General features: G+C 47.4%; 9 protein-coding genes across 9 annotated transcripts; 5 read left to right on the plus strand and 4 right to left on the minus strand.

Annotated features, from left to right (window-relative positions):
• Positions 1 to 104: 104 nt before the first annotated feature.
• J7337_009839 (uncharacterized protein) lies at positions 105 to 1,259 on the minus strand (the record flags this gene model as incomplete). The annotated part of the gene is made up of 1 exon (XM_044827434.1): positions 105 to 1,259. The coding sequence occupies one exon, from the start codon at positions 1,257 to 1,259 to the stop codon at positions 105 to 107; it is 1,155 nt and encodes a 384-aa protein (XP_044678028.1).
• A 690-nt stretch (positions 1,260 to 1,949) lies between these two features.
• Positions 1,950 to 3,788, minus strand: J7337_009840 (uncharacterized protein; the record flags this gene model as incomplete). Its single annotated transcript, XM_044827435.1, has 1 exon — positions 1,950 to 3,788. One exon carries the CDS (start codon positions 3,786 to 3,788, stop codon positions 1,950 to 1,952), a length of 1,839 nt encoding a protein of 612 aa, XP_044678029.1.
• A 503-nt stretch (positions 3,789 to 4,291) lies between these two features.
• On the minus strand, positions 4,292 to 4,927 carry J7337_009841 (uncharacterized protein; the record flags this gene model as incomplete). The annotated part of the gene is made up of 1 exon (XM_044827436.1): positions 4,292 to 4,927. One exon carries the CDS (start codon positions 4,925 to 4,927, stop codon positions 4,292 to 4,294), a length of 636 nt encoding a protein of 211 aa, XP_044678030.1.
• A 3,383-nt stretch (positions 4,928 to 8,310) lies between these two features.
• On the plus strand, positions 8,311 to 10,151 carry J7337_009842 (uncharacterized protein; the record flags this gene model as incomplete). Its single annotated transcript, XM_044827437.1, has 2 exons — positions 8,311 to 8,748; positions 8,799 to 10,151. 2 exons carry the CDS (start codon positions 8,311 to 8,313, stop codon positions 10,149 to 10,151), a joined length of 1,791 nt encoding a protein of 596 aa, XP_044678031.1.
• A 660-nt stretch (positions 10,152 to 10,811) lies between these two features.
• J7337_009843 (uncharacterized protein) lies at positions 10,812 to 11,313 on the plus strand (the record flags this gene model as incomplete). The annotated part of the gene is made up of 3 exons (XM_044827438.1): positions 10,812 to 10,976; positions 11,034 to 11,186; positions 11,263 to 11,313. The coding sequence occupies 3 exons, from the start codon at positions 10,812 to 10,814 to the stop codon at positions 11,311 to 11,313; spliced, it is 369 nt and encodes a 122-aa protein (XP_044678032.1).
• A 104-nt stretch (positions 11,314 to 11,417) lies between these two features.
• On the minus strand, positions 11,418 to 12,533 carry J7337_009844 (uncharacterized protein; the record flags this gene model as incomplete). Its single annotated transcript, XM_044827439.1, has 4 exons — positions 11,418 to 11,687; positions 11,740 to 12,066; positions 12,115 to 12,399; positions 12,447 to 12,533. The coding sequence occupies 4 exons, from the start codon at positions 12,531 to 12,533 to the stop codon at positions 11,418 to 11,420; spliced, it is 969 nt and encodes a 322-aa protein (XP_044678033.1).
• Positions 12,534 to 13,324: 791 nt separating this feature from the next.
• J7337_009845 (uncharacterized protein) lies at positions 13,325 to 13,807 on the plus strand (the record flags this gene model as incomplete). Its single annotated transcript, XM_044827440.1, has 3 exons — positions 13,325 to 13,424; positions 13,475 to 13,729; positions 13,797 to 13,807. The coding sequence occupies 3 exons, from the start codon at positions 13,325 to 13,327 to the stop codon at positions 13,805 to 13,807; spliced, it is 366 nt and encodes a 121-aa protein (XP_044678034.1).
• Positions 13,808 to 14,628: 821 nt separating this feature from the next.
• Positions 14,629 to 14,947, plus strand: J7337_009846 (uncharacterized protein; the record flags this gene model as incomplete). Its single annotated transcript, XM_044827441.1, has 2 exons — positions 14,629 to 14,686; positions 14,736 to 14,947. The coding sequence occupies 2 exons, from the start codon at positions 14,629 to 14,631 to the stop codon at positions 14,945 to 14,947; spliced, it is 270 nt and encodes an 89-aa protein (XP_044678035.1).
• Positions 14,948 to 15,739: 792 nt separating this feature from the next.
• Positions 15,740 to 16,666, plus strand: J7337_009847 (uncharacterized protein; the record flags this gene model as incomplete). The annotated part of the gene is made up of 1 exon (XM_044827442.1): positions 15,740 to 16,666. One exon carries the CDS (start codon positions 15,740 to 15,742, stop codon positions 16,664 to 16,666), a length of 927 nt encoding a protein of 308 aa, XP_044678036.1.
• Between the last annotated feature and the right edge of the window lie 241 nt (positions 16,667 to 16,907).

Raw genomic sequence — 16,907 nt, forward strand, 5'->3', positions numbered from 1 at the left:
CCTCGTGTTTCTCGAAACTGTCTGCAATCTTTTCACCACCCTCTTCAAATGCCGTACACTCCCTCGTCTGCATTAATTCACTGTAGTATGATTCCATGAAAGCGTCATCCTCCACTTCGACATCTTCCCCCCCCTCGCCTCTCCTGATCCTCACGGTAGAACGGATTGGCAGCGAACTCACTGGCGATGTTCCATAGGTGCCAGCTCGGCTCTGGGTCAAGGCTCTTGTAGACATTCTCATAATCGCAGACAATCGCTGCCGCCGCGCACTGCCTCTTCATCTCAGACACCTTCATGGCAAGAAGACCAAGCATATCTGGCTGCGGTTGTAGGGGCCACCAGATGATGTAGGGCATCGGGACTCCTGGTGGCCAGCCTTCTTCGAATGCGGAAGCGTCGTTGAGCATGATTCGACGTGCCATTATGGCTCGCTGAATATCCCACACGTATGGGGAAGACCTAGCATAGATGGTGTCGTTCTTGATCTGGCCCGCCCACCAGCGAGCATACATAGTGTGATGTATGATACCACGGATGACACAGTCTTGGTCTAGTTGCGTTAATGTTCTTCCAGACGTGGCGAGCTGGGTATAGCGTTCGATGTTGCCGTCGTGGGCTGCCATCTGTGTCAACAAAGTCTTTTTCACCGCCGGCAGATCGCGAGGCAGAGGGTTATAGAGCAGCTTCGCCTCGTTATCATTCAGTATATCATGCCTTTCATCTAATTCTTGGACCTCGAGGCCGAGATGCATGTCCTCTTTGGTGCATGGGAGAAGGTCGTCATTGAAGCGGCGTGCAATGCCTCGTAGAGCTGTCAAGCGCCATCGCACTTCGGTGTTACCGTTGAGATACACCGGGCATACATAGTCCATCAATTCTACCGTGCGTTTGCAGTCGTCCATGATCACATAGCGATATTTGAAACTCATGATCTCGTCATAGATGAGTTTCCCGCCATCTGTCTCGCTTTCTCGCCCCTCTTCAGCGATGGACACTTCAGGCAGGAGATCAAGCTCCTGGTAGAGGGCGTGACAACCTGCTGCAGCACACGCACGGCCGACCTGATAGCGCATGTCGGGGAATCCAGAGGCCATTGAGCGGTAGGCATCCTCGGTGGCCATGTCGGGATGCCATATACAGTATGGCTGCTCCTCTGCCGTCATCCGCTCCGGTATGTCGTTGCTCATGATGCGGCGAGCGTTGCGGGCTCGAGCGACCAGAGGCATTGAAGAGCTGAGGCGTTTGACGGGGTCACTCATGGCCAAGTGGTAGTGCAGACGAACACCTCAGATAAGGGCTGCACGACTATCACGGTCTTCGAGAAGCCTCGGCACTCCATCACCACGTATGGCCTTTTCCTGATCCTGTCGAAGTTCCAGGCGGTCCATCATTTTCCCCCTCTTAGACAGTAAGTGATAGTGATGAGGCAAAACTTTAGAATTTGGGTCGTTTGTTTGTTAATTGATAATGATATGAGAGGATGACAGCAATATCCGGCGCCCTCCTCTTCGAAGCCCTCAGCTCCATAGATCCACAATATGCCTCAAGGAGCGAGAATATTCAAGACTTGAATAGATGATACGAAAACAAACTTAGCAGAGAGCCCCCTTAAGCTTAGGCTAGGTTTATCTAAATGATTTTATCGCTCAGGGTCAAAGTCCTAGTTTTCTTTCATCCCGTCGCGTTGTAGCTGCGATTCTAGCCATAAGACGTTTGACGAGACAAGGCATGTGAGTAAATGTACTAATAGGCTTTCAATGTAGCTTATGATAGGTTCAAGTTGAACATGAACTCCTTTGAGCATTGCTGCCACTATCCATAGGTCAGGGGTCTGGGGAATGTTTATGCTGATGCACATGGACGCTGTATTATATGAGCAGTAGGATAGGTGTGTGGTTCTACAAGTTCAGAGCCAACCTATGATAACACCATAACACCCAGTTCTTGTATTAGGGAGTCTTCAACTCGTCAACATCTTTATGTTCTTGTAACAAACTCAATTGAACCCAACTGGGGCAGCCACCCACGTCCCACGCATCGACCGGAAGCTCATAAGTCAAGAGGTCCTCATGAGAAGTTGGCATTTTCCGGAGAACAGCTGAAAACACAGTCTCTGGAACTCGAGCAGATCGTTTTACAGCACGGTCTGTATGTGCAACAAAAGATTTCTTGTACTGTGCACAAGCCCGAAAGAGAGCGTTCCTACGAGGCTCATCGATATCGCTGCTAGACTGCGAAAGCTCTCGGATAGTGCATGAAGCATCGTCGATTGATATCATGATGTCAATCCGAAATAGTGAAGATTGAGAGCCATATGAACAGACGACCCAGAGAGCCTTGAATGGGGACTCATGTATTGGAGTTTGTCGTTTCATCCAGTCATCGCTTGGATAAGACAAGACAATTTGGAGCGAGCGCGTAGTTGTCGATGAGACTTGTGTCAAGATCTGTAATTTCTTTGACGAAAACATTGAAGATGGTGGTTTCATACCAAAGTTATTTGAGCCTGTGGAATAGCCACTGGGTCGAATGAAGAGTTCCATAGGTCTAAAGTATGGGAGCAGTGTCTTGGGCACACCGATAAGAGAAGACGATTTAACTCTGCAATAAACCCGTCGTCGCGCCGACTCATAGTCACGTTCTATGAGGACGCATACAAGACTGTCCTCTGTCTCGTATGATAGCCATGCGACGCGGGCCAGGTCAAGATCAGTAGGGAACAGAACATGCAGATTGATACGTAAACCGCGACTTGTGAACTCGAGAGGATTCGAGAGGACCGACTGCATTGCAACGATGCTACGTTGGCCGCGAAACATGCGGCCGTAATCCTTCTCGTGCAGGACTCGGTATTCGATGCTCTGTTTCTCCGAATCAAGCTCGGGTTCAGAAGGGGGAGGAAATGCATGGCCATGGTCGATCATCTTCTGGTTCTGCGTGTCCTTTGAAGAAGCTTGAGCATGTAGGGAACTCTTGGAGAATTGTGAGGGTGACCAAGCCAGAAACCCAGTAGAAGAGGTTTCGGAATTGGCAATTGGGTTATTTTGCTGGAGAGTCCATGCAAACATGCTATAGTCTTCTTCTTGTCGGAGAATCTGCTCCTGGAGTCGGATAAACGACTTGGCTCCTTCACCATAGAGAAGGGGCATGTTGACATCGAATAGACCCAGTAAGCAGTAGGCCATGTCTTCCTCTCTGGTTGTAGTTCGAGCCGATGCCCACGACATCCGCTCAGCGACATTATATGATGATGGATGCGAACCACGTAATACAGTGATTGGGATGCCAGTGGCAGTTTCTATACTTGAGGCAAGACTCTTTTTTGTGCCGATCACGGTCCATTCCTTGGAACAGAGCTCGACGACTTGAGGCGCGATCAGTTCCTGAAGTGTCCAACCTCTTGTGAACCACCTGCTTCTGCCAAACTCTGTGATATGAAAGATGTTGGTACTAATACAAGTTTCTGTGGTGACATCCTGTAAATAAGCATAACAGACGGTCGCTTTCTGGTACCACTTGTACATGGAATTAATCGCCTCGGAAAGCTCAGCGCTGCTGGACTTGTCGATACAGCAAGTGTCAATCCACACCCATTCGAAGCCATCTTCAGCGGCCTTACTACAACAACCAACGAGTTTGGGGTAGCCTTCTTTTGATTGAGCAGTTAGGGCGCCAATATCACTGTAGAGAACCTCTTCTTCGGTCCATGTGTGACTGAGAATTGCGTAGGGAGGGACTTGTCCGATGAATTCTTTCAGCTGGAGAGTTGAGACATTTAATAGACGCATTGTATCAATTGAGAGAGTAATGCGTTCGTTGGTGATTCGGAAACTTGAGCTGTTTGAGAGTTTAGAACAGTATAATCACGTCGGCAGACAAGTAGGAGACTTCCGTGCAATTATTCCATCAATTGCCGTTGCTTAATTGAGCTGTGCCGAGACATGGCTGAGGAGTAGCTCAAATACGGCCGAGACAGACTCAGCGACAATTGGTCAATTTTGGGTCAGGGCTGCGACATTGCTCATTTAGATCGATATTATTCACTAGAGGTTATCACGATGGAACAAGACGAGGCAAAGTGTGTAGCTCAGATGAACTGTATAGTATTAAGGTCTATGCACCTCTATCAAGAGATCTATGTGCAAGATGCAGAAATGAATTATATACCCAACGCTTCCATCCTTAGTTCATCATGTGTGAAATTAATCATTAAAGACCAATGCTTTTTCCTTGTCGTCCAAACTCATTACGAGATATATCCATGACATGTAGAGCAGAGGTTCTGAGTTGCTTAGAAGAGAGCAATGGCACCGAGGACGGCGAGAACGCCGGCGGGGGCAATGCGGCCGGCAGCAGCGGTGACGACGGCAGGGTTGGTACCCTCGGGGACGGGGTAGGTAGCGGTGCCAGTAGGGACGGGGACGGGAGCAGCGGTGGTAGGCTTGCCGGGGACAGCGGGAGCAGTGTAGCCGGGCTTACCGGGCTTGCCGGGAGTGGGCTGAGGGTAAGGGTGCTCGGAAGCAGGGTGGGTGGTGGTGAAGTGGCAGTCGGTGACGGTGACGGTGCCGGGAGCGGTGACAGTGACGGTCTTGTTGCCGTAGGTCAGAGTGGTGGGCTCAGGGCAGTAGGTAGTCACGGCGGTGATGACCTCAGTGGTGTAGACGGGGTGAGGGACAACGGGCTTGGTGGGCTTGACGGGGTAGCTGAGTGTGCAAGGGCAGTCGGTGATGGTCAAGGTGGTCTCAGAGGTGACGGTGTAGGTCTTGTCACCGTAGGTGAGAGTGGTAGCACCAGGGCAGTAGGTTGTGATGGCGGTGACAACCTCAGTGGTGTAGTGAGTGGTGCCGTTGGAGGGAGGGGCGTAGTAGGGAGAAGCGGTGGCAGCTCCGATGAGGAGGCCAGCAGCAGCAACCTTGATAGCAACCATTTTGAAGGATTTGGGGAGGTTTTTAATTAAGTTCTGACTTGTAAAAACGAGTGAAGTGCAGAAAAGCAAGATTGAGCTTTGAGCGAGAGTGTAACGACTGAAGCGAGTGTAGTTGTTGAGAGAGGAGGAAGAAGTTAGCGAAAAGGTGGAAGAGAGTGAGGGTATTTATCTCTGAGTTCAACACCAAGACAAAAGCTGAGCTGAACTGAACTAACCGACCAGACTGGGCTGATAGATACGCAAACCCAGGTCCCAGACACACACAAACTCAAAAGGCGTCTAGTTTAGTCTGGCCTAACCACATTCTGAAAGTCCATTTAACCTTGTACACACACACACACACACATCGAGATGGGCCCACGCTCAGGGCCTCACGCTAGGCGAGGCAATTTTTTACCTCTCTCTGCCCTCTTTTTACCGCTCCGAGGCGTAGCTCGTCCAATCATGATATCATTGAAGCCATCTCACTTTCTTACTCATACTGTACCTTGCACTAGCCAGACTTGTTGGGCTGAGGTGGTGCAGTGAGTGCAGTGCAGGGTACAGGGGCCCTTGCCTTGGAATACGAGGTCAGGGGAGGGATTTTATGACAGATTCGGATCTTGTGAGAAACCTCATGATAAGGAAATGTCCGGGGTAGGCAGAAGTGATTGGCCTGGCTGTGAGTTGAGAATGTGTGCTGTTGCGTTGCAATGCAGGGTCTCTTTGTTTTGATGGACAGACAGACGGTTGACACAGTTGTAGCGACTCTATCTTTCCATCCGTAGGGCAAACTCTATACTAATCGGTTGCAACGGTGGCAGTTGCAACAGCACATTACAGCACATCACAGCTCCATATCAACTGTTGTCTGTTCAGTGGATGATCCGATTTAGAGGGGCCGAGTTAGCCGGGCTTGTTAGCAGTCTTGGGTGAGCTGGGTACCTGCGCTAGTACCCACATAGCACCTAGCTCCGTAGTCCGGGGAACTTTGTTTACTCACTTTTTAGTCACTCAAGTCTCCTCTTTTTTCCCCTCCTCCTCCTCTAAGAAAAAAGCCGGTTTTTTGTTTTTCTCTCTCTCACGTTTTTCATCTCCAATCACCAACAACGGCCCCTGCAGTCAGCATCAGGCTAATGCGGCGTGCTGCAGCCTCTATCACACTCTGACCCAGGTGCCCCAATCACAAGAGATGGTCATCTTTTAGCGTGCGCTGATTTGTCCCCTTTTTGCCGTTCCTTGGTTTTTCTTAGTCTCGAGAGCGGAAAAAAAGTCTTATCTCATCGAGTTTTTTAAGCTTCAACCAATTAAGACACCAAAATAGATGAGCCCATGTCTGGGTTAGTCTAGTGACAACTCGAACCCCCTGCCCCTTGCATTCTGCGGGCTGCATTTTGCATTTTACCAGAGCAAATCATGACCCCAGACCAGAGTCAGCAAAATCAGTTCACCCGTTGTTGGTTGTGCCGTTCGTAAGAGGAAATTGCACGCAATGCTTTGCCTTGACAGTTTTAGTACGGCACGGCCACGGGCGGCGGTTCCGTTCCCCCTTGCGTCGGTGGTCTGTCTCTAGATGAATGGCATTGTAAGCTTGTCTCAGACACTCAAGGTAATCTCCTATGTGCTCCGTATGTCAGCTTTAATTAAAAGAGATCGCGCTGTGGCTTGTCGCGGAAGCCGAAGACATCTAAACGCATCCGATCTAATTAAAGCTGACCCGAGACTCTCACCCTCGCCTTCAATCTCTGCAAGGCTGCCATGGGATTTGCACCCCTACATTCCTTATCACAAACATTATCAAGGACGGATTAGGATCAGATCATCCCGGCTGTAAATCCCCTCGCTCGCTTGCAATCAGCTCCAGTTTACTCCGTACATGCCCAGATGCTCCATCGAAGACGTCAGCCAAACAGTCAGCATCGCTTGACTCATGCCAAAGTCCCCAAAAATATCCCCCAGACGCGAAATTACCATCAAGCCACCCTCATCTTGGCTCGTCAGCCTCTCCGTTGCAGCAATAACAACAATACCGTCTCTCCAAAGATCCAACGCTTCATGGCCGGTTTCATAGCGACATTTCACAAAGTGGCTGAGACTTGTCTAACAAATACTGATAATTGGCTGAATCAACGGGTGAGGGAGACCTGGACTCTCCCTCCTATTGTGACATTGTCTGGTTTGCCACTTGTTCCAGCCTCAAATCACCTGTCTCACTCGACTTCTGGTCTATTGAGTTGTCCAGTCAATAGCGAAGCGGGTGGCGCCGCCAAAGGTAGAGACCATTGTTTGGTCTAGTCTTGCAGGCCGTCTATAGCGTGTCCTGCTAATCTGAGCACTTTACACGGGTTGTTTGAGACTGAGGTGATGATTCATTGCTTCTTTTCGCCTTGATATTGGATGAGATATGAATATTGATGCAATTGCACAAATCACAAGTGCCATATCCTACTTCATTTTCCGACACAATTATCTGAGGTCTCTCTCATCAATACACTTTGAACTGCTTCGTGAGCTACTGACCGTTTCGATGCAAAGGAATGCGGTTATCTAGCCGCACCCGCCCTCGAAGGAGATTCGTCTAAAAACATGCTTAAACGGCTGACTAGAAGACGCTACTCGACTTCCAAGAAGTCCATCGGAATGATCATCGTGACCAGCGTAAAGCTACATTGCTCTAGCTCTTCACAGGAAGGCTGTCTTGTCATGTGATGCATTTATGCTTTGGTAATCTATCCCTTGTAGCACCTACATTCTTGTAGGGTAGTCTCATCATATCTGTGGGCTGCGATTACAGTATTACTCACAATGACTCCTATCTTGAGGCAGCCTAGTTATCTCGTAGCTTGCAATTAAATGTTCATTCATCCAATTGTAGTCAGGTCATATTTGGCTCCATACAAACTCATCCCAACCATGGACTGCATGGATCTATGAACTCTATCAAACTCGAGATATAGACATACTATGCCTGGTAGCTAGATCATTTGCTCCGATCACATCTAACACAGAGTGAAGAAGCCAAACATACAGACTACAACCTAAGCCTTATAGCAGTATTAGAAATTACGCAGATTCTAAGCTGATATAGTTATTGGAACTACAGCCATGGTGACATGCATATATATGCACCATTATCTAAGTGAGTTTGAGCTGATAGGCTCCAAAGCAAGGTCCCGTTTGCCTTTGAGTCTTATGGCAGAACGAACCTTAAAACGAACCTGACAATGACTGACACTACAGGAAGCCTTCCACAGAGTTTCATAAGGCACCTTCTGCCTAAACCACAAAGAAGTTTAAATTCACATAAAACATCTTATTAGGTAGCCTCTGTACCCACAGGAGATTCTTCCTCTTTCATCCTTCTTTTGCTCTCGAGGGGGATTATCAACCACCGCTCATCCACGATGCCTTCTCCCAAGGAGAAGCTCTCGTTCTCGCTTTCGCGACTGAAGGCCAAAAAGATCTTCCGGTCCATCAAAAGCCTATTCCGAAAGGAAGACCGCGTCAAAGATGAACCTGCTACAGCTCCTGTGGTAGACCAAAATGTCCAAGATGGTGTTCGTGAGGACTCTGAGGAGCTAGGTGTCGACAAAAAGACAGTCATTCACTGTCGAGGAGAAACGCCACCCGCCAGCAGTGATGATAACTCTAGCACATTGCTGTCTGATAAAGAGTCTGATAGCTCTCCCGGATCCGAGATTTATCTCGATGCCCAAGAAACCATTCTCGGCCATAGCGATCAGGAGGAGACTGCGGTTCATGATAATGAAACCGAACCCGTGAGCAACATGACCTTTCAACATGATCAAACCAACATCCCCGGCGAAGGAAAGGCAAAGGAGGTAAATTGCACTATCATACACGGTATTTTCCCCATACTAATTGCCTGCAGATGGCCAAAAACGATACGGGGCTTGACCAACAGCAGCAACATGACGCTCACCTGACTCTACAAAAGCTCTGCCCAGAGTTGATAATCGAGATCATGCTGCTTCTCCCACATAGCAGCCTATACCTCCTCCAGCAGACCTGTCAAAAGTTCCGTCAGCTGTCAAAACGAGATGTATTCAAGACGTTCAACCTAGAGTTTCGAAGCGGACCCGAGAGCTATTGTATCAGCGAGAATGGCTACCAACAACGCAAAGTCATTCGGGACCTCTTTGCTCGCAGGACTCTTTGTCAAGAATGCAACGACAACCGCGATTCAGGAAAGCTGAAGGAAGCGATGCAAAAGCTCTACGAGCTGCAATACTGTTACGGCTGTAAAGCCAGCCACCCTGCGCTGTTCTTCTCCCCCAGAGAGAAGGAGAAACAGTATACACAGTGCCTGGGTCGAATCGGAAATTTCCCCCTTTGCTCGCATGTGTCTCTTGCAGGACCGGACATGGTGACTCTGGCCAATACCGGTGGAGAGGATGAATCTATCGAGTGCAACGATTTGAGCCATAAACTGTCACCTTACCTTTACGAGAAAACCGATACTCCCCACGTTTATCTCTCGAATACAGGAGCATGGAAGGATGGCCCCATGAAGTACAACTTACGTTTCGCATTCAGATCAACCCTCCACCTTGTGGTTCTTGATGGATGCTCGAATAAACATACGGAAGAAGCCATTCGACAGTTCAAAAGTGGTTCATATGCTGAGTTTGACACAAAAGCTCTATGCAAGCATTTCTCCAGCGAGATCCTGGATGAGTGTATTGCTCCCGGCTCATCTAAGTGCTCATGCTTCCCACGATCAGACGGGAGGTCTATCGAATGCGGGCTTCTGAAAGCAACACCTAGCGCGACCTGCAAAACTTGCAAAGCGCAATACCACCTGAGCCTGCAACAAGACTGGCGACTTCTAGGCATCCCAGGATCGGTATCTGGAACTATTGCTAAATCAAAGAAACGGGCACAAACCATGGTAGATCTCAAGATTTACAGAGAGTTTTGGGTCAAAACTTTCCTCCAACCCTCGTGGCTCTTCAACCTCACCTACAATCATGATGAGGAGTGCGACCCGCGACTCAAACGAAACCCCCTCTTCAACGAAGAGATGAAACACGTGCTGTGGTGCACCAACCCTGGTTGTGCGACGGGATCCGAGCGTCGGTGGGAGAGAATGGCTCTGTTGTATTTGAACGATGCTTTTAACAAGGAGGAGCTTGAGGATGGTGACTCTGTTAACAAGAACCACGCTAGAGACATGGCCTGGTTGTCGTTTGAGTACGATGTTTTTAACGACTTGACAACTTGACCGAAGTCTAGATCTTGAAATAAGAAGAGGAAATGATGAAGTACGGGAAGGAAGGTAAAAGAAAACCAAAGAGAAAAAGGACACGCACAACCACCCAGCCTCATCACTAAAGAAAGGAAGAAAGAACCTCTTGGTACCCAACGTACATAGAGCACGCCACACACAATACCCAATTTGATACATCTCAAGGCCTCGTGGTGTTTGAATCCCTAGGTAATCCGAGCAGCCACAGATTGAAATTTGGTTGATTATTGTTAAGATGGTAAAATCTATGCCATCACCCCCCCAAAAGATTTAGATAGAGAAGCAGTTGAAGATCAGTAATGTATTGGATCATCAAAAAGCTTGTACATGATCCAGTCATACGTGAAAGCGTAGAGGTTACGAGGTTTGACATGCAGAATCCTATAATTATCTTTCAGTCTGTCTCATTAAAGAGATTAGATGTGGTTCAATTCGAGAGTTTCTCGCCTTTTCTTTGTGTCGGGGACAAATCTAAACTCCGACCCATCATGAGCTGTATGTACTCCGTAGGGCGCGGTCAACCTTGTGAGATAATAGTCTCCCCGCCTCGTTCAAGCTTTGATTTCTAATACACAGAAAAATCGGATTCTCACCAGGTGAGTGAACAGCAACTTCATTTCAGTCGAAAAAACAGTCATGGCCCCTCAGATCGAAGCTGTTTCCACCAAATCTGCTCCGGCTCCGCTGCCGCAGTTCTCACAGGCTGTTAAGCACAATGGCATGGTGTACTGCTCCGGAAACGTCGGAGCCATTCCTGGGACGAACTTTGAGCTGGTAGAGGGAACAGTTAAAGATAGAGCGGTAGGTCTTTGGGCAGTCAGACCGTGCACTGTGTGATGGCTGACCATATGACTACAGCGACAAGCTATCAAGAATCTTGAGGCTATCCTCAAAGAGTCCGGCAGTAGTTTGAGAAACATTGTCAAGATGAACATCTACATCACAAACATGCAAAACTTTGCTCTTGTGAACGAAGCATACGATGAGTTCTTCACTTGGGAGCCCAAGCCGGTATGCCAAGTTCCAAGGATAATTCAACCCAACCACTAATGTCTCCCAGGCTAGAACTTGTGTAGCGGTCTTTCAGCTACCGTTGGGAACCGATGTTGAGATTGAGTGCACTGCAGCTCTAGACTAGGAGAAACTTGGATATATAGGAACGAAACTCTAGATAAATGCACTAGAATCAAACATTTTCTCTATTGTTGCCTGATGTGATCACCTCCAACCTTTTCAACACACTCAACGGCCCGCATAGATGGACTTGCCCTTGCCTTGCATCACCTCATCCACATAGTCCACGTACTTGATTGGCTCAAAGTCAGGATAAAGGTCCTTGGAGCTGAGATAGCCCAAATACTCGGCGGGCCCGGGAAGATTGTCCTGACGGAACCACTCGCAGTAGAGATACTGAGGACCAGCGAGACCAAAGATGAAGGGAAGACTCTTGTCACTCGCGTCGTACTTGACCTGGGCGTCAGCGATGGTGGCCTCGATATCCTTGGCAGGCATCTACTCATGTTAATGATCATATTTCAATTCTGCCCATGAGAGATTGACTTACCAAGCTGCGCGGAATCTTCTCACCGCTGACCTTCTCCAAGTGAGTGTGGATCTCCTCCTGAGTCCAGACTTCGTTGTAAGCAAAGACATATTTGTTCAGGGTTCGCTCATCAGTAATGATCTTGGCAACGTAATGTCCAATGTCTCTCAGGTCTGTCAAGCTTGTGGCATGTGAGCCATCCTCAGCGACGACAGCGGCGGGGAATTTGAGAGCATAGTCAATCTTCCCAGAAGGGAGGGATGGAAGAGAGACTTGATACCACATACCAACATCAACAACAGTGTATGGAAGATAGATTTTCTTGACGTGGTTGATGATAGTCTCTTTCTGCAAACTCGTTAGCAACATCGACTGAAAGCTTGCTTTGCCACTTACAAACTCCCTAAGAAGCATGACACCTTCAGGAGGGCAGGGCGGGCCAAAGGCGCTGGGGAGGAATCGTTTGATTCCAGCCTCTTTGGAAGCATTTGCCAAAGCAATTTCAGGACCAGTAGTGAAAGGTACAAGACAACTGATGACTACATCTTGACCGGTGAGTGCCTTGACGAGTTCTTCGTGGTTGTTTTCAAGGTTGATTGGGACCACAGAAACGCCCTTGTTCTTGATCTGTTGTATTTCGGGTTTGTTGATGGAAGCAGGTCGTACAATTGCGGTCAATTTCTGTGAAGATGAGTACAAGATCTTGAGGATTGTGGTCTGCAACTTACAAACTCGTTTGGAGAAGGCGAGAGAGCATCGATGATGGACAAACCGGCTTCGCCATTTGCGCCGACAATTGTAACGTTCAGACTCATGATGGGATATGGATGGTAGAGATAGAGTAATTGTATTGATTGTTGTGATTGAAGTAAGATGAGAGTGTAGTGATTAGAATTTTGGTCGGGTCTTGATGCCATATATATTCATCTTGAAAGGGGAGGAGAAGAGACTCCTCCGTGGTTTTATCACAAATTTGTTGATTTATTATAAAGCATGTTATGTTGAGGCTTTGTAAGTTATTGTTGTATCTTGCTCCGCCGAAATGTCGGCGGAGGCCCCACTTCCAATGACTAATGGATGCTAACAGACCCTGCATATAGATACGCATGTATCTGTTAAGAACTGTTAGGCACAAATTACCATTGATAAATCCATCAGGATATTCGAGTATTCACCACAGGCCTAAGCAAGGTGAGGCAAAGGGCTTCCATGTTTTTCTTCCATGCTTGAAAAGCTACGAGAACAAAGCATGCTTACTTACTGCTGTTTGTAATAGATTCAGATATGTGCTATCGAAAAGAAGCGAGAACCTGGAAATCTAACAATTAGTCTACGTAGATGATGCTTGTCTTGTTGCAGAGGGACCTTGTGTTTTCAAGCAATGAAATAAGCAAAGAGAAAGTGAACAACAGTTAGCAATCTGTCGTAAAACTAGACAAAAATTGCTATAAGCAGTTTGAACTCACATTGTGTAATCTTGTAGAAGAACTATATAAATAGCAGTATTTCCAAGTCAGATCGACGCTCAATGCCATCTTGCATCTCGACCAACCGCGGTTGTAGTCATTTTGATAACCTCACAACTCCATCTCAACCAAAACTCAACATGCCATCATCCTCATCATCCTCCTCATCCCCAGCATCCTCATCGTCCGATGACGAACAGAGCCAACTGACAGTTGGCGAATTGAAAGAACTGATCGAGAGTATGTCCCAATATCATGACAAGAGCAACACACAGTCACTAACAGAACAGTGAACATCAAGGCTCTCTGTCTCTCCGACAAAGCCAGGCTGTTCCTGGTTAAGCGTGTTGCGGAGCATTCAGGTCAGATTCTTTATGGAGCTGGTGTTGCTTCGTATCGGAGCACCAAGTGCACTGATATCCTTCTGCGAAGCAGCGGCGAAAGACTCACAATTGAAAGCGCGCTCGAGGATATCCTGGACCAGACGATGGCGGAGCTCAGTGAGAAAGCTCTCTTTCCAGAATGGTGTATCAAAGAATTCAATGGTATGTACTGCATAATCGCGAAAACATAGACCAAGGAAAACTAGCTAACCTTGTATTTCTTCTGCAGTCTTCAAATGATTATTGAATGTGATGGGTTAGATTAGCTGCTACGAGGAGAATATCGAGTGACTGGATATAGTACCTTGAACATCACTGGATATGAAACAGCATCTAAATACAGCCACATCTTGACTCGAATCTTTTCCAAGTTTCAGTAATTAATTCTTTGATGTTGTGACACCTTGATCTCTCTTTGTTTTAGCATAATCAGGCGGAATGCATAAGTTCGATGATTGTTGGTCAAGAGTGTTGAGTTTAGGCGGAGACAAGACAAACGATTCCCTGTGTTTGAGGAGGTAATATTTTCGGAACAAATCAACGCGTTTGCTAACCTTGTAGCTAATCAATTATGAGATACAAAAGGTGTGGAAAAAAAAAAAAAAAAAAAAAAAAAAAAAAACATACTTCGTTCTTTTTATGTTACTTACTGGTGAGTAGTATGGGATGCTGCATACAACATTCCCGATTATGCATGCAGGTTACCGAGAGAAGACCATAGAACAAGTTTTTGCCATTAGGCAACTAACAAAGGATTGTGTTTGCCCGTGATTTTGTAGGCAAACGGTCGTCTTGAGCAAAGACAATTGCCCCATAGTGTAGAGTAAATAATTGGCTAAGCTACCCCGAGATGGAAGCTCAGAGAAAGGTAGATGAGAGGACAATCATATCCGAGAAACATATATAAAGCTGTAAAATTTCCTTCCGAGATGGCTTCTCAAAAGTCAACTTTCTTTGACATTCACCGCCATTGCCAGATTTTCCCAAGTCCTTGACCATTCTGACGTATCAAGTCATATTACCTCTTCTGATACAACAATCTTCATATTTCGACATACAGAATGGTATCTCAAACCGGCCAAGTCGAGCGAGCTGTACGCTTGAAGGAGCTCATCCAGAGTAAGTTCAATCTCGTGACCAGTAACTTTATACATAGCTGACCTGCCAGTGAACGTCGCCGCCCTATACGCAAGCATGTCCGTAACAAAGCTTTTCGTCTGTAAGCGTGGCGAGCTGTATGTTGCCGGCGTGGCCACTCCCCACACTTGCGGGCATGGGAGTGTCTTGTTGAAGAGCATTGAGCGTACGACCGTCGAAGGTGCTCTAGAGTCACTTTTGGAGGAGACGGCGAAGGAATTGACCACGGAGATGAACTTTTGATAGCATCGATGGAGCTTGGATGGGAGTGATTTGGACTGGACAGAGGGAACGTGGCTGCTGTGATGGGGAGTTGAACAACTACTCAAGCACGTATGGGATGATAGAAACGCCTCCTCGACAGACTTGTGTATCTGTCTGAGCTATTGAGAATACCCAGACACCACCGCCTCTCGGCATCAAGCAACAGAATAGACTGTATCACGCCCCTCATTTGCTGTGGCTGCCGCGCGCTGTGCTTAGAAATCAACCATCCAATGTCACATCCAAGTTCCCGCACTATCTCTAACGCGCGTTAGATCTCGTGCACCGTGTAAGACGATTGGTGAGGTTCCTCGTCTACTCATGCCCGTTGATCGTGGGAAAAGTCGATTAAGTTGCAGCCAAGATCTGTTACTTTCCCGTCATCAAGATCTGTCTATTAATCTGAGGGGAATTGTTAAGCTTGGGGTCATTTCTCGAGACTAAAGGACCTTGATGGCTCAACCCGCGCGGGTAACTCCACTTTATGATCGAGCCTCATCGTTGAGCTTATTCTTACCGCGCGGAAACCTTTTTCGGCCTCGTGGGCTTATGCAGATCATGGATGGTCTTATAATAAGCCTATATTAGTAATTCTCGGACAACGCCTAGTACAAGAAGTGTGTGGTGTTAACGTTATCGATAATTTGCATCAAATCTAGGGCATCCAAGAATAAGATATCAAATATGAGTGCATCGGATAGAGTATAAAACAAGATGAAAGATCAATAATATCAGTCACCCAAAAACAAAAACATACTGCAAGTTATTGTCATGGCCACCATTGAATACTTTCTCATCGCTGGCGCAACAGGTCGTCAAGGCGGCGCAGCAGTTGATGCCCTCCTAACTCATCCCAATATCGAGATAAAACCAAAGCAAGTCTATGTACTGACTCGCCAAGCTTCTGGATCAGGAGCCGTCAAACTACGTGAGAAGTACGGCGACATCAATATTGTTACTGGCGACTTGAACGATTCAGAAACCATTCTCCAGCAGCTGGACAAGACCATCCTTCCCAAAACTGGTATCTTTCTCGCTCAAGCCCATGGACCGACTGAAGTCAGCGACGCAAAAGGACTTATCGATGCTACTGCTAGAAATGGTCTTCCGTACTTTGTGTACTCTTCTGTTGATCGAGGTGGTCGTGAACTCAGCGATAAGGATCCTTCGTACTGCAAGACATTCTCCGACAAATTCCTCATCGAGAAGCATCTCATTGACGTCTGCTATAACTCCAACATGGACTACACGATCCTCCGTCCGACTTGGTTCGCTGATAATGCTTGGTGGGGTTTCCCAGGCCAACTTTGCATGACGGGTTGGCGAGAGAACATGAACGGAAAGAAGATGCAAGTCACTGTGACAAAAGACATTGGAAGATGGGCTGTAGAAGGCCTTGTCCGTCCTGATAGGACCGGAATTCGAAACCAAGCTCTTTCTATTGCTAGCGAGGAGCTGAGCTTCAAGGACATTGATGACATCTTCATCAAACATACTGGCAAAGGCGTCCCTGTTACTTACGGCCTTCTAACACGATTCATAATCTGGATGATCAAGGATCTGAACACCATGTTCGGTTTCATCGGCGAGAGACCTTATGGTGCGGATCTTGCATGGTTGAAGACTCAGTTGGAGCCTACTACGTTCGAACAATGGGTCAAGGCCGATGTCCCAGGACGTGACAACACCGAAGCTTGAGATACCCACGATAGCTCGAACAAAAAGAATGGATTCTGTGAATTCGAACCTGCGACCTGCAAAAACGAAGAGTGGCGCAGTGGGTGAGATTTTTAGGATTTTAGGTTCGGATTTTAGAGAAGGTTTATAGGTTCTAGGACGGATACCACTACACCACTCTTCGGTACTGGTATACAGAGTTGACCTTGTATATAACACTATGCCCCGGCCAGAAATCTCACTGATTTTGACTATGAGCCCT

The sequence above is a fragment of the Fusarium musae genome, chromosome 7 (genome assembly GCF_019915245.1).
Source record: "Fusarium musae strain F31 chromosome 7, whole genome shotgun sequence".
Classification (NCBI taxonomy): domain Eukaryota; kingdom Fungi; phylum Ascomycota; class Sordariomycetes; order Hypocreales; family Nectriaceae; genus Fusarium; species Fusarium musae.